This window comes from Silene latifolia, chromosome 4 (genome assembly GCF_048544455.1).
Source record: "Silene latifolia isolate original U9 population chromosome 4, ASM4854445v1, whole genome shotgun sequence".
Classification (NCBI taxonomy): domain Eukaryota; kingdom Viridiplantae; phylum Streptophyta; class Magnoliopsida; order Caryophyllales; family Caryophyllaceae; genus Silene; species Silene latifolia.
The window spans coordinates 9,566,432-9,581,912 of record NC_133529.1 but is presented as its reverse complement, the minus strand read 5'-3'; the positions used below and the strand labels follow the sequence as shown (position 1 = coordinate 9,581,912).

The 15,481-nt window shown below is 36.0% G+C and overlaps 1 protein-coding gene and 1 long non-coding RNA gene across 3 annotated transcripts in view; both read left to right on the top strand.

Annotated features, from left to right (window-relative positions):
* The window catches only part of LOC141652851 (uncharacterized), a 199,840-nt gene that overhangs the window by 71,168 nt on the left and 113,191 nt on the right, over positions 1-15,481 (top strand). The window lies entirely within an intron of this gene.
* LOC141652844 (transcription factor GTE10) lies at positions 1,367-12,347 on the top strand. 2 transcript variants are annotated; one of them, XM_074460449.1, is made up of 11 exons: positions 1,367-1,658; positions 1,821-3,234; positions 3,487-3,535; positions 3,644-3,799; positions 8,236-8,306; positions 8,586-8,655; positions 8,818-8,898; positions 8,981-9,096; positions 9,182-9,248; positions 9,578-9,708; positions 11,514-12,347. In XM_074460449.1, coding segments are annotated over exons 1-11 (2,442 nt in total). In that variant the 5' UTR covers positions 1,367-1,656; the 3' UTR covers positions 11,799-12,347. The 2 variants fall into 2 exon arrangements, with proteins under 2 accessions (XP_074316550.1, XP_074316551.1); XM_074460450.1 differs by lacking the exons at positions 8,236-8,306; positions 8,586-8,655; positions 8,818-8,898; ... (2 more) ...; positions 9,578-9,708; positions 11,514-12,347 and having other exon boundaries at positions 3,644-3,804.

Here is a 15,481-nt window from a genome sequence, read left to right as displayed (position 1 = left end):
TTTACGTGATACCTCTAGCTTTTCAAATATATCGGTGGTACCTCTAAACTTAATGAAAGCATCTAAAAATAGCCAAAATGCTCTATGGCCTCTTTTAAATTTTTAGTTATGCATTTTTGATTGATTTTTTTGACAATAACTTGTCATGCCATTAACATAAATGTCATTTACTCCATCAGGAACATATAACTTTACAAAATTGAACCGTTTAAAAATTTGTTTTTTTAGTAGTTTGGGTATTTTATTGAAACATGAATAGGAAAAACTCCCTAAAATATTTCCCCTATTTTGATATAAGCTCTTATTTTCTTTCATATTTCAATATAGTTCCCTATTTAAGATTTGCTTATAGGTTTTTTGATGATAAAAATTTCGTTCTCGGTAAGATAAGTTGTAGCTAAAAGATATGTTATTAAAAAAAGTTATAAAACAATATCATTAAATCTGTGTAATTTTTTTTTATTATTATTATTAAAATACACATTTCATGTTATGAGTATTACTTGAATTGTTTTTTTGCTCTCAAATCAAAATAACAGTGATGAAAAGCGTTAGTATATTACTCCCTTCATACCAGACAAATGGTAACATGGTAAAAATTGGGGTTTTTAAGAAAATAGGGTAAAAGTAGGGGTAAAGAAGGAAAAAAATAGGTGAGGTATGTAATCGTGGGTTGATAGGTGGGTATGTAATGACATTTTATGTAAATATCAAAAGGATATAAGGATAACTTGGTAATGTTGTGTGCCAAATAAAGAAGGTTACCATTGATGTGGTACGACCGTATTAGATAAGTCTGGTATGGAGGAGTATATACTAAGGCTCTGTTTGGTAAAACTAACTGAAAAGGTAGGCCGAAACACGAAAAGGTAGTTTGAAAACCTAAAAGCAATCAAAACTCGAAAAGGTAACTACTGATTAGGTAGCTGAAAAATAGGAACTGATAAGTTAGCTGATTATATAAAAAAGTGTTTGACAAACTAACTGAAAAGGTAACTGATTTTGATGAAATGACGTAAAAGGATATGATAATTATTTAACAGTATAAATTTAAGGGGTAAAAACGAAAAATTAAATCAAAAAACAGTCGCGAAATCTCAAATCTTTCTCTTCTAGCCTCTAGGTAAGATTTCATTTCAGGTAGAACTATTTGGTTAAATAAGCTACCCGCCAAACGCGCGTACAAAAAATAAGATCAAAAATTTTGGTCAAATAAAAGCCTACTTTGGCCAAATCAGTCTTTTTCTGAAACGCTTTGCAAAACTGGAAAGCCTAACTCTAGGGGCACCGCTAAATACCACGTACAATTCCAAAAAAAAAAAAAAAAAAAAAAAGAGCTATGTAGAAAACCCCCCAAAAAATTAAGAACTAGTAATACATTTTGTTAAACGAAAATCGAAAAAAAAAGGGTGAAATTTTAATTGACGGCTTTTGTTGTCGAAACTCTCTTCCCAAATCCGAAACTCCGACGCGGGTCCCTTGTTGGCGGCTCCGACATTAAACCTAAAGCTCCAACCTCATAACCTATACACCTTCAAGCTCTATCTTTCTACTTACTGCTTTCCATTTCCTCCATCGTTTTCCCTCAACTCCCTTGGTTTCGGAACTTCAGCGTACTACACATCGATTCAATTCAATTCAGCTGTCGAGAAATTCATGTATGTATTTCTTGATTTCTATCTTTTCTTTTTAGAGTTTTGATTAATTGAATTTTTGATCACATTCCGAATTCCAACACTTGATCAAAATTAGGGCTTGAATTGTAAATTGCGTGCCGGTTTTAATGGCGTTTGATAGAGTTAATTTTGCTAAAACCTTAGGGTTATGCCGCCTATGATTGGGCAGAAAGTACCCAAAACGCTGACGCAGAAGAGTTCGGTTGGTGGTGGTGGTGGTGGTGGTATGATGGGGAAATCGAGGAAGTTTGGGATGGGGAACCCGGGGAAGATGATGCCGGATTTTCGTCACGCTGTGGAGACTATGGCTGAGTCTGAAGGGTTTGGGAGCTCGGGAAGGGTGGAGACTGAGATCACCCTTTCTGAGGATTCTTGTTCTCCCAAAAGGAAGTGTATTAGTTTGACTGGGGATAGTCGTGATCGGTTTTGGGTTCCGGTTCAAGTTTTGTCTCTTTCCAAGATGACGAGGGAGGAGAGGAAGGAATCGGAGGTTAGGCTAAAGCGAGAGGTTGAAGAAGTCAGGATTTTGCATAGGAGAATTTCATCGCTTTGTATGAGTTCTGTTGTGTCCCCAGCTAGTGATATTCGTAGTTGTAGTGATGGGCAGAAAAGGCCCCCGCTTGAGAGTACTGTGTCAGGGCCTGAGCGTGTTCCACAGGGGAAGAAGAGGCTGTCTCCAGGTCGTAATGGGCCTCGTTTGAATAAGGGGTTCTGTGGGCCGGTAGAGCCTCCAAGGCAAGCTGTTCGTAAAAACTCTGTTGATCCGTTTTTGATGAAGATGTGTTCAGAACTCTTGAATCGATTGCTGACCCATAAGTTTGGTTGGGTTTTTAAAGATCCTGTCGATACTGTCAAGTTGAACATTCCGGATTATTTTAATGTGATTAAGCATCCTATGGATTTTACCACCATCAAAAACAAATTGGCAAGTGGTGAGTATATTAGTCCAGTGGGTTTTGCCGCAGATGTTAGACTTACCTTTTCGAATGCGATGACTTACAACCCTCCTAAAAATGATGTTCATATTATGGCGCAAGTACTGAGTAAATATTTTGAACAACGATGGAAAAGTATTGAGAAGAAGATCCCAACGAATAAAGATGTTCCACAGTTGCCATCCAGGACGGATGTTCCGCGGTTGCCATCTAGGACAGATGTTCCGAGGTTGCCATCCAAGGCGGATGTTCCGCGGTTGCCATCCAAGACAGATGTTCCGTTGCAAAATAAATCAGCAATAGATCAGATTCCACATTCAAAGAAAAGTGTTACACCTGTGGGACACGTGGGGAAGTTGGAGCCTGTAAAGAAGGTTATGACAAATGAAGAGAAGCATAAATTGAGGATGGAATTAGAGGCTTTAATCACTGATTTACCTGAAAGCATAATTGATTTCTTGAAGGAAAATAGTTCTGGTGATGGGGAAACTGGTGAAGATGAGATTGAGATTGATATTGATGCCCTCAGTGATGATGTCCTCTTCAAGCTGAGGAAATTGTTAGATGACTTGCTGGTGGAGAAAAACAAGCAGCATATTCGGGCCGAGCCATGCGAAATGGAGGTACTTTTTTTTTTGTGTTGCTCCCCCACATCTTAATAAATAACCCTGATTCGACTTTTCTTTTGGAGTAAAAGAAGGTCAATTGGAGTTTATTCATTGAAATAGACAGATTTTTATTTCACTATCTTCACGCTGTTTTCCATCCTTTTCTATGCGGTGCTCATTTAGTTTAGCAACTATCTGCTGATCATGATTAAATTTAAGATTGTATTGTTTATTTATATGATTTTCCGCATTGTTTTCTCCCTACAGCTGCATCACGAGTCAGGATTTAGCAATTCATCGTTACCGCCTGGCAAAGGTAGTGCTTAATAACTGCGAAACAATTGGCTGTGTTGATTTGCCTCCCTTCGCATTTATAATGCTATTAGTTATATATTTATCTTCTTTGTTGTGCTCTATGTCGCAGGCTACGATGCTGCTGATGAGGATATTGATATTGGGGGTAACGACCATCCTGTTTCAAGCTTTCCTCCGGTAGAGATAGTAAAAGACACAGTGAACAAAAATAATCGAGGCAGTAATGCTAGCAGCTCCAGCAGCGGCTCTGGCTCATCCTCAAGTGGTTAGTCATCTTATCAACTCTTCAGTTTTTTGTTTTTTCTTTCAGTATTTAATTTCATTTTCAAGGAATTGTCTGAAAATAATATCTCATGTGCTTATAGATGTATTTTGTAAGTAACGGTTTCTAGGTTCATGACCTAGCTTTACTATTAATGTCCATTTGATGCTGCTTGGTTTTCTGCTGTCTCCTTCTCTTTGTTCATGACCTAGCTTTACTTCTATGGCAATGTTACTTGTCGTTCTGTCCAACTAAGATGATGGTGGACATTTTTGTAGAGAATTTATGTATCCTCTTCTGGACCTGGGAATTAGTGCTATTTGTTTATCGCCTTCATTAGGAAGAGCAGCTGATACAGCCTGCCTCTTAATCTTTATCGGTTTTTCTCTGTCCTTTTGCTGTAAGACTTCCATTGTCATATAAGGGGGATTTACCCCCTTGTCCCAAATCATTAAGGTGAACTCACTCCACTCAATCTAGGTCTCATGTTCTATATCTGCTTGCGCTATAGTTTGAATTTGATCGAATTTGATCTTATAAAGATGAAAGATCCCTTGTCTTGAGGTAAGAATGTATGGTTGAAGGCTGAAGCAGATGCGATTCCCTTGAAATTAGTTACTTTGTCCATGCTGTTTTAGCTGTGTTATGCCTCCCTCAATTATCACTTATCTATAAGATTCTCCTAAAAACATCATGTTAACTATAAGGGAAAATCATATTATCAAGTGGAGAATAAGCATTCAAGTCAATTCCCTGGATACTTAATTGTGGGTTTGTTTCTTTCTGAGCTTTGGGAACATGTAAGTGTTAGCTCTTTTTTCTAAAGAACCTGCTAATGGGCCCAGTCATTAACTTAGTAGCAGTCTAGCTCATCCTATCTAAATTGAAAGAAGTTGGTGGGAATTTTGTTATGCAATGTATCTAGATGTTTCTAAGCTGCCACCTTGTTGTAGAAGAGATATTTGATATCAGCAAATCCATGAGTAGTTATTGTTTACTTTTTGTTATTTTTTCCCCAGGGGGTGGGGGGAACTGAGCCTCCGATGGCGGATGTCGTTTGTGTCTCCTTTTCAATGCTACTCAGACTCGTCTACTCGTATCCGACAAAATACGTATCGGATACGGCTATTTTGTGCGAAAATTTCAATATTTTGGTCTAAAATGAAGTATCAAAGTATCGTATCGCATCCGACAAAATACTTATCGGATTCAGAATACGGCAACTAAGTGAAGTACCGGAGTAACATAGCTGTTTTTGCAATATGTTACCCACTATTCGTAGGATAATATTGAAGGATTAAGCGTGATCTGACGCCTAGTTGGAATTGAAAAGATTAACCAATGCTAGCAATCTTAGAGGCAGGGTGTTTATTGAACAACATTTCAAATGCTTGTAGGAAGTCTCTTGTCTACAGGTGTCATTTAGAAGGTTGAAGTTTTCCAAGTAGAATTTCATCCTCTTGATGCTGTTTTCAGTTATCTTATGCACCCTTCTGATTTCCATATTGAATCATTGCTGGAGGAAACTGTGCCTTTAGGAGCTTTTTAATAAAATTTATTGGAACATTTGGAATGCTTATTGAAGGGAGTCACATGAAATATTTCATTCATGTCTCTTTTCTCTCCCGTGACATGTTAACCTTCAATATTCTCTCTTTCTGTACACTGGCATGTTATCAAGTGGAGGGTTGGGTTGCGATAAGCCGACAAGTTAATCCTTGTAGGCATGTTTGTTTGGGAAATTAACCCCCAGACCTGTAGCTTTGTAAGGTTACACTGCTGAGTGCTGTGGATTAAAGTTTACATAATTGTGTCTATATTTTTTTTATAACCCATCGCTAAATGGAAGTCTATAATATATTTTTTTCTCAATGAGTTGACATCATCTTTTTTAGCATTCTTATTGATATATAAACTTCAAATTCCTCATACACATTAAATCAGTAAAAACTCGAAAGAAAAAACCTAGATCACTAAGAGAATGGATGTTGATTTCATGCAAATTTTGAGCTAAGAGACACATTACATGCAGAGGATGTAATTGTGTAAACTTTAAGCCACATAGGTGAGAATTTGGCCTATCTCTAGCTGTGATTCTCCCTTTTATTTGGCTTGGTACATCTGTTGGTTTTTTTTTTCTTTTTATCCTTTGCATCATTAACTATATGTCACATCTGCACTCTGAAGAAAGCTTCAGTATCCATTGTTTAATCAGAACATAGTAAGGCAAGCTTAGCATTTATTTGTTGAATTAAGGAGCCCAGCATTGAGGACTTAGGGTCTTATTTTGGGCGTGACTCAGTTGGAATGTTGCATGCTTGACAGTAAAGGATCTTTCGGCTATTTTGGGCGTGACCCAGTAGTGTTGGGTTTAGTTCTAAAAGGTGCGAGTTGCTCCAAGACGAGGAGGGCCCAAGGCGACAAAGCGCAAGGCAAAGGCGTGCGCCTTATAGACATGAATCTCACAATTTTTGCAAACAGATTTGTGTTTTCAAGAAACTTATGTGTTCCCTTTTTGGGATTTAGAAGAGGGTGAACATGTGTTTGGATTTAGGGATAATGTGCCAAAGAGAAGGGCATAATAAAAGAACTAGAAGGTGTTGGGCAGTGCCAGAGAGAAGAGCATAATAAAAGAGTTAGAAGCTATTGGCTACTGGCTAGTGCACCTCACCGGCTCTGTCTTGTCTATAAGGCGCATTTAAGTGCATCAAGACTTTTTTGCTAGTGCCCCACTGGCCTCGGGGTTAAGCGTGCTAGAGGGTTCTTTTTAAAACTAAGGTGTTGGGTAAATGCTTTAAAACAAGGTCTTTATCGTAAATATTCATCTACATTCGTAGAGTCTCTCTTGCAATCTTTATGCTAGTCGACCTATACGCAGTTATGCACTGGTGCTGCACAGCTGGTCTACGTTTGATGATTAGCCCTTCTTTCCTTTTCTACAACTTCTGAATTTCTGGGTCTGCTAAATCGTTTCTAGTTAGAGACTTAATAGGCCATTTCATCCGTCTTTTGGCTTCTGCAACAGTACTAAAAACATGAAATTCTTAATGTTCTAAATCATCTGTGGTTATAGACTTATAGGGCCATTTCTTCTGCCTTCTGGTTTCTGCAATAATGCTAGAAAGACTGTATCAATAGCGTCAGATGCATTACTTGAATTCTTCAGCTCCCTTATCAAGTTATATCGTGGAGCATAGTTGTGTCGGATCTATATGCATCGTATCTGGGATGATGTATATATACTTCGAACTCGGCTTTACCTCAACGTAAATTCTGTTGGTGGTTAGAAGTAGTGAATAGGGCTTTTAAATGCTTACATAGATATTTAGGTGGATATGTGAGAAGTCAGTTTGACATTCTCATGCCTGGTGGAAGAATCAATACTCAATTTTGTAAATCAATTCATAATTTCTGAAAATTGGGAATCTATGCATGATTAGCGTTGACGTAGAAGAGATATTGCTGAGGTTAACGAGTCCAAACTCGCAAGATTTAGAATTTTTAGTGTAAGATATAGAATTGTTTGCTGTTATGCTCGGACTGCAACATCTGCAACTGGGTGCCAAGGCAGTTTGGCATGCTTAAGCTGTGAAGGTAGAAAAATGTTTTGCGAATCCAGGATGATCTATATTTGCCTTGTGGAGGGTTTTGCAATTGGAGAACCAACTTTCTTTCTGCAATGCATAGTTGCATACTATGTTTATGTGTCTGCGTGTTATAAGTTGCCTAATCTGTAGATCTTTTCTTGCTCAACTTGTGATCTTTGTAGAAAAACTTGACCGTGGTGTAACAAACAGTTCAATAATCGCTGGAATCTCGATCACGAATGCCAATTCTTCAAAATATCACCAAAACTTTGCTGATATTTCTGGGACTTAATCTATAGTACCCATACCCATTACTTTTTGAGAAAGAGATTGCTAAACAGATGCATTTGTAATTTGTGTTGGTATTTCCGAGAAGAAAGGCCACTGAGAGACTAATAAGTAGTACTCCGTATAAACTACAAACATGTAAAATCTACTCAAGCTTTAAGTTTCAAGTAGTGAAAAAAAAAATCATCTGGTTAATATTCATTGAAATTATGGCTTCAGTGGTTGCTATCCATTATGTCGGACCCGCATATTCTCGTATGATATCCCAACCCTTTTCACTCTTTTCTTTTTATCTCATTCTCATTGCATTCTGTGGTGTATGATTATTCAATGACGGTTCTAAAGAATGATTCATGTGAGCCGAACCAATAATATTCTATTAAAGTTCTGATGATGTTGTTGCTGCTGCGTGTGATAGACTTCATACTTTGTTCTGTTATTCACCCCCATATTGCTCCTTCCGGACACATGATTGTATTTCTGTTCTATTAATTTATCACTTAGTTCGGTTTTTTACATTTCACACTAAATTTTGTTTGCTGTCCTATTTATTTGATTCCTCAGACTCAGATTCAGGCAGTTCAAGTAGTGAATCTGAAGGTGCGAGAGCTGTGCCACCAGGTGATAAGTTTCAGGTATTGAAGTTGTATCAATAAACGCAAGGGGTAGAGACTCGTATTTTGAATGACAATTTTTCTTTACATCATTTAGTTCCTTTTTGTTCCAGGTTATAAAAAATCATTATGCCCTTGTAAGTTGATTTTTATAAAATAAATTCCTTGTATAAAATATTGAATGAACAGCCTATCTTAAGTCGGTAACTATTGGAAACCTAATTGTTAGTACAAACTACAAATGTTGCCTATCAAAATCCATCATGGTAGTATTTAATTTCTCAGAGTTTTTTTTGGTAGGGAAAATTGGAGGCTAAGCCAAATTCGGACCAGCGCCTAAACAACGTCGCACAAGAGTTCTGTCGAGACCGTGAGTTACTCCAATTCTGCATATTATCCCTTGAAAGATATCAGAAGTCTTCTATTTAATGAGTATAACGAGAGCTTGTTTTTTTCTTGCAACAGTTTACTATAGATTTTTTTGTTTTTACTACTTTATTTAATGGTGATCCAATATATATTGTTGCGCTAGAACCTGGGAATAGCTTGATCCAAGTGGAACGGACCTCTCATACGAAGCCTCTGTCAATCGAAGTGGAGAATAGAAAAGAAAGTAAGCATGAGACTAAATAATCATGAGACGACTCCTATTTGTTTTGGGATGTTGTCTTACTCCTTGAGCTGTGACATGTTAGGGGAGAGTGCTGCTTCTGAGAGTCAGGTTTCCCCAGACAAGATGTACCGTGCTGCTTTGTTGAGGAGTCGATTTGCCGATACAATTCTTAAAGCACAAGAGAAGACTCTTGAAAAGGTGCTATGGATTGTTTGCATGAGTTCTTTTTGCATGACGTGGTGCCCTTTCACCAAACTCGTGACATGCATATTTACTTGTTCAGGGTGAAAAGCGTGATCCGGAGAAATTACGTCTGGAAAGGGAAGAGCTAGAAAGAAGACAAAGAGAAGGTCTTGGATTATCCTTGACACTGGTTCCCTTAGGCTTCCTCCAAATTATTGTTCCCATTCGACTTTGGTTGTCAAGTGATGTGAACTTTGACTCATTAATTTCTCCAAATATATGATGTAAAAATATTTCATGTTTGCTTTAACAAAGCAAATTATCTTCATATCATTATTCTTTGCAATTTGGAGAATGTACCATCAAAGTCAACATTGTTTAATCGTTAAAGTCAAATGGGCACAAGTTAAATTGGATGTAGTAGTAGATGTTTGATTACATATGGTCTTCTCATCGAAATCTTCTAACTCCTACCCAATATATTTTCTGTCATCAGCAAAGGCAAGACTACAAGCAGAGGCAAAGGCAGCAGAAGAGGCACGGCGAAAAGCAGAAATAGCAGCTGCTGCTGAAGCCAAAAGGAAGAGGGATTTAGAGCGGGAGGCTGCGCGTTTAGCTTTGCAAAAGGTGAGATGAGCACATGATTGATGTCTTTTTCTTTCTAAAATCAAATTTAATTTATTAAGGAAAGAAAAGAGTAGTGATAAGTGATAAGTTATCCACTAGAGATGGAGCTTAGCTTCCCATGTTGTGTGCATTGGAAAATGCCGTCTTGATCAAAGCTCATTATCATACAAGTCAGCTGAAGTGCAGGTGGACTTACCCATCAGATAGCTTTGATATGAGATGGTTTGTCCCTATACTCAGCGAAGGAATAAGTAGTTTCCAGTTACCCACCAAAAAACAGAGAAAAAAAATGAAAAACTCTCGAGAACTCTATTCATGGCAATTGCGAACTGTCGGTTGTTCCAGTGACGCACAACGCATGAATGAGAATTACCTCGGAATTCTGATTTCTCCAAAATGGAGAAACTTATTACGGCCTCCCTAAGTGGATGAGATTCTGGTATGAGTTCCATTTTCCTTGTTCAGCTAAACAAAATTTTCCAGATTCACTTAAAATAGAAAAACATGTGAAATACCAATTCATAGGTATTGTATCCCTTTAGTGAACGAAATGAAGAACAAGAATTTTGTACTTATAATATGCCAGCATGAGGAAATGGGACTCTATTGCAAAGTGTTCATTGCCAATGCTCTACACAAGAGTATTTTTGCAAGTATTAGGTCATCTGGAAGACCAGTCAACCATGCACTTTTTTCTAGATTGTTCGAAAATGCCAAAACTGTATCCCAAACAGCTATTCCATTTTTTTTCATTGGTTGACTTGAGACTACTTTGGACTCTAGCAGGCTTCTTCCAAAATTAGAAGTTATAAAGATAATTCCATCTTCTGTATTTTGGAAGATCTAATGGTCATGTAAGTCAATAGACTATAAACTAAGAGAAACCAAAGAGATAGATTGTTTCTCTCCCCATGTAGATCTACCAAAGCCAACGTTGAATCCCGGTCCATGCCTCACTTTACTGTCTGTAAAAAGAAAAGATATTTTCTGGGATATATGATGATCTGGGGACCAGGATAGGGAGAGGTTAGATCCGTCATGGTGATTATTTGTCCATCTGTAGTATAGAATCTTTTTCAAGAGCGGAACCAACTTTTTTGTTGAAAGGATTTGATTCCGTATACTATCTCTGAGAGCCAAATCCTCATTTGTCAGATTTCACATTGTTTTCTATGTGATTATACTCAGCTAGAAGTATCCAACGTGGGTGCGGGTCCAAGTATTTGACTAGGCATTCATACAAAAGTTTCTCATGCTTTTGGTTTAAAATGAGGTGCAAATTGTCCTGCCCCATTTTGAACTGTTTTGGTTATATGATTTTTCTGAGTAACAAAGTTGGCTACACAGAACCCTGTTGAAGAGGCTATGGAGCTATTGCAGTTATGATTTTTGCTTCTGCAAACATAAAGACTTGCGGACTATGTCAGGCTTGTGTGGTCAAGTGCACACAACTGCCAATTGTCTTAAGTCGGGGCCGTGAACATTCAATTTAACACAGAATTTTTAATGGAGGTTTCCAAATCATTTGGCTTAGACTAGTGTCATTCATGCAGCTTAGAAAATTTCTTGTCAACTCTTTAAGATGTCAATAGTCTAATAAGCTAGATGCACGGTGGTATATTTTTCCTTTTAACGCAAATCTGAAATTTTCAATAGTCCAAAGCTCGTTTTCATGTTGATATAGTTGTCAAGAGCTTTGACTCTGTTACTTCAATTCAAGGCTCATGTGTTGCCTGCATCTACTCTATGGGTCATGTGTTTATTTTGTATGAAATGTTTTTCATAGTATTCTATTTATTTCACAGATGGAGAAAACAGTGGACATCAATGAGAATTGTCAATTTATGGAAGATCTTGAGCTGCTCAGTGCTGTTCCTGCCGACAATTTGTCAAGTTTTATGGGCGATCCAAGTCCGAAAGACGCTCAAAATGGCGGCCTTGGCAGTTTCATATTTGGTGCTAGTAGTAACCCGTTAGAGCAACTCGGTTTATTTAGGAAAGATGATGACGAAGATGAAGAAGAAGTTGAAACCCTTCACAGTGCACCCAATTTCGCAATAAACGACGTTGAGGAAGGAGAAATTGACTGAAATATCTGACCCTGAGAAACCCTTCACAGTGCTATCCAAGCTGAAGTAGAACTGCTTTGGAACGAACGACGACAGAAGTTCAAAAACTAAGAATATTTAAGGTGGTTCACATGTCAGGGGAATGAGCTCCTTTCAGTTGCGATAAAACTTTTATGGAATTACGTCTTGGGACGAAAATTGATAGGTTAGAAACTTATACTCTGATGATGTTTTCTGTAAAGAGAAACAAAAAAAACAAGATTCACTTGTAAGTTAAAACAATGGAATTGCTCGAAATGGGAGCGCCAGCAAATGTTTTCGTTTTTTTGCTGTGACTCTGACCCTGAACCTGTGCTACCCGACCCACACCCTGAACTTCTTTAATCTGTTTCCGTGGGTTATGAACAATGTAAAATCTTTACTGTTTATTTTGTTTAGGTTAGCTTTTTTAGTATTAGTATTGTGATATGATTTTGTAAAATTTTATTTTACTCTAGTAGGTGCGCCATCCCTTCTATTTATATTAAATTCCAAATTCCCTTTGGTTATCAAATAATATGGAGTTTTTACTGATTTCGTCTAATGAATTACAAAAGATAAAACTTTTAGAACAAATATATAAAGTTGTTTTTTACCGTCTTTGTCCGTGTTAAATGCTCATTGCTCTTTTAGTCCCCCTTCATTAAGAAGAGGTAAGTATACTGTGTAAAGGCTCTCTTTTATCATAATTAATTGGTTTTTTTGATAACTACTACCTTTATATTACCATGTTTTAAGAACTACTGCCAAAATAATTTTTGCTTAAAAACTACTACCAATAAGTTTGAATTTTTTTAAAAACACTACCAAATCTCATCCAAACTCAATAAAACACAATCTCAGCCATTTATTTTTGAATTTCCATCTTAAGTTGTCAATTTTATCCCTTAAACTAGTTAATTTGATGAAGTTTAAGCAACTTTTTTACCTTAATTAAGTTAGATAGGTGAATTAGATGAAACTAATTTAAAGTGATTTTCCCCCAAAATGATTGGCAAACGATAGTATTGGTAATGCTAAAGGGATAAAGTTTACACCTTAAGATGGAAATTCAAAAATAAATGGTTAAAATTGTGTTTTATTGGGTTTGGATGAGATTTGGTAGTGTTTTTAAAAAAAATCAAACTTACAGGTAGTAATTTTTAAACGAAAATTATTTTGGTAGTAGTTCTTAAAACCGTGTAGTATAAAGGTAGTAGTTATAAAAAAACCCTAATTAATTTGAGTTCTTATAAATTTTGTTCTATTCATGTACGCTTAGTTTAGTTCAACATTTAATTCTATTATTATCTTTATGATTCTAATTATATTTCTAGTTGTTATTGTTGGCCCGTGTTGTTATACTCCCGACACAAAGGGATTATGGCATGGAAATTTTATCCACATTATTGTTAACCTTTTCGCGCTCGAGTTACCTCAACTCTGGACCTCATTCCAAATCACACCGTAAGTCATAACCCTTTGGCCTTAAAGCCACAAATACAAGCTCCAGATATTTGTTCATCGAAAGTCTGACTACCAAACTCCAATTTCCAAGCCTTTCAACTAGTAACTCACGAATAATGAAATAAAATGTGGGTAAAAAGGTAAATTACATATATTTTTATTGAGATTTTTTTCACAAGCATAATTGCTATCCGCTTCACTCCGAAGGCCTAAATTACCTGCCATTTAAACTTTAAAGTCATGTTTACTCACCCACTCATGTAATTTTCAACCTCCCAACACCTATTGTAGGAATAATTATAAATTCAGTTGGTCATCAATGACGGGCCACTTTGATCTGAAACAATAAAACGGAATTTTGAACCCATTTTACAGCTAAATGTGAGCACTTTTGAAAAACAAGTTATCATAAGCGGTAACACTAATTGAACCATTGTGGTACATTTGATCATAAATTGATTACAAAACCCCTTTTTATTTATTTCAGTTGGAATTAACCGTCTGAAATAAGAATTCGTGTTATAAATTATACATTAAATTGTACCTATATTCCATTAGAGTCGATATTTTCAAGATTGGCCTATGAGTTAAAATTGCATACATAAACTCCAAGGTATTAGGGAGGAGTCGTGTGAGGCAACAACATTAAATAATTAGAAGGATATAATTAGTGGCATGTTAACCACTATGATTAAGATTTTTGTAGGGCTAAGGAGACAAGATCTATCCTTTATGATTTTTCTTCTAGAGACTATCTTTAAAACGGAAGTAAGGCAAAGGTGATATAGGTAGGTACGTTTTAAGCATAGCACAAGTCACAACCCAAGTCTCCAATAATTCCCAAGGATCATGCACCAATCATTCTTAGAGGAATCATGTAGCTTAGCTCATCATCATTCTCTATTTAAATTTACAGGTAAACTCTAGGGGGTCACTCTCATCCAAATCCAAGTTTAAGGGATGAATCTAAGCCATGTACTCCCTCCATTCAACTCCACTTTGCAACTTTCTATTTTGCGCACTATTCACAAGCGGACATTTAACTTCAATTTTCTCTCGATACATAAGTGAAAATATATTCATGTGAGATCTTATTTGATTCGTCTTTAAGAGTACATTAAAAATATCTAACTTTTATAATTTTGGCAAATACGCAGTTAATGATATTTATCGTGTAAAAGCTGCGTTGACAAACGTGATAAAAGAAACTTGTAAAGTGGAGTTGAATGGAGGGAGTATTACAAAGTCAGTTAATAGATCCTACAACCAGTTGTACCCAGTTGTATGCTCTAGAACCCGAGCTATATAATAAAGTTTTCGAGTTTTGTTTTAAAGAAGTCGAGCTATACCCTAAAATTTCTGAACTACTCACTTAAACATAAAAAAAATTAATTTTAAGAAAGCTCAAAAAAATTACACATAAGCTCGATAAGATATAACTTGGTTATATGATGTTATCATACCACTGGAGGTATAATGTTATTTGTGTTACAAAGTACAAATCAATTTCCTTAATAAGTGGAATTAAGTTCTATAAGATCGATTTAAGTTGATTGATTTGCAGATGTAAGCTAACTTAACAGATATTATTATTATTATTATTAACTTAACAGATATTATTATTATTATTATTATTATTATTATTATTATTATTATTATTATTATTATTATTATTATTATTATTTAGAAATTTTATTTTAAAAATTAATACTCACTAATTATTAAACGAAATAAATATTAACTACCAATTTTTCCCCTGTTCCAATGAGTAAGGTTTTAGATAAAGTTCTAAATTTTTAAATATTATTTATACAAGTAAATAACTTATTAAATTTAACACACATTTATAAATCATAAACAGAACATGATTGCATAAAATACATAATTATCGCATACATTTCTTTTTTTAACACAATTTATACTTTTATCATTTTATGTAAGTGATCATAAACAATGTGAACTTTGTGAGATCAATGCACTTGTCCGCCATAGAGTAAGACAAATCAAAAAATGGTATGTGAAACGTGTTATTATGAGACTAATTCAAAAATTAATGCTTCTGAAAATATTATTCAATTGGTCTTCCTTGTGACGGGTTACCATTTGTGGCGGATATTTTGTGAGATAAAATGGTAACAAAATGGGTTAGTGGAGAAAGGGGACCACATGAATAGTGTTGCGAGAGAGAAAAAAGTGGATTTTTTGTGAGGTAAAATGGT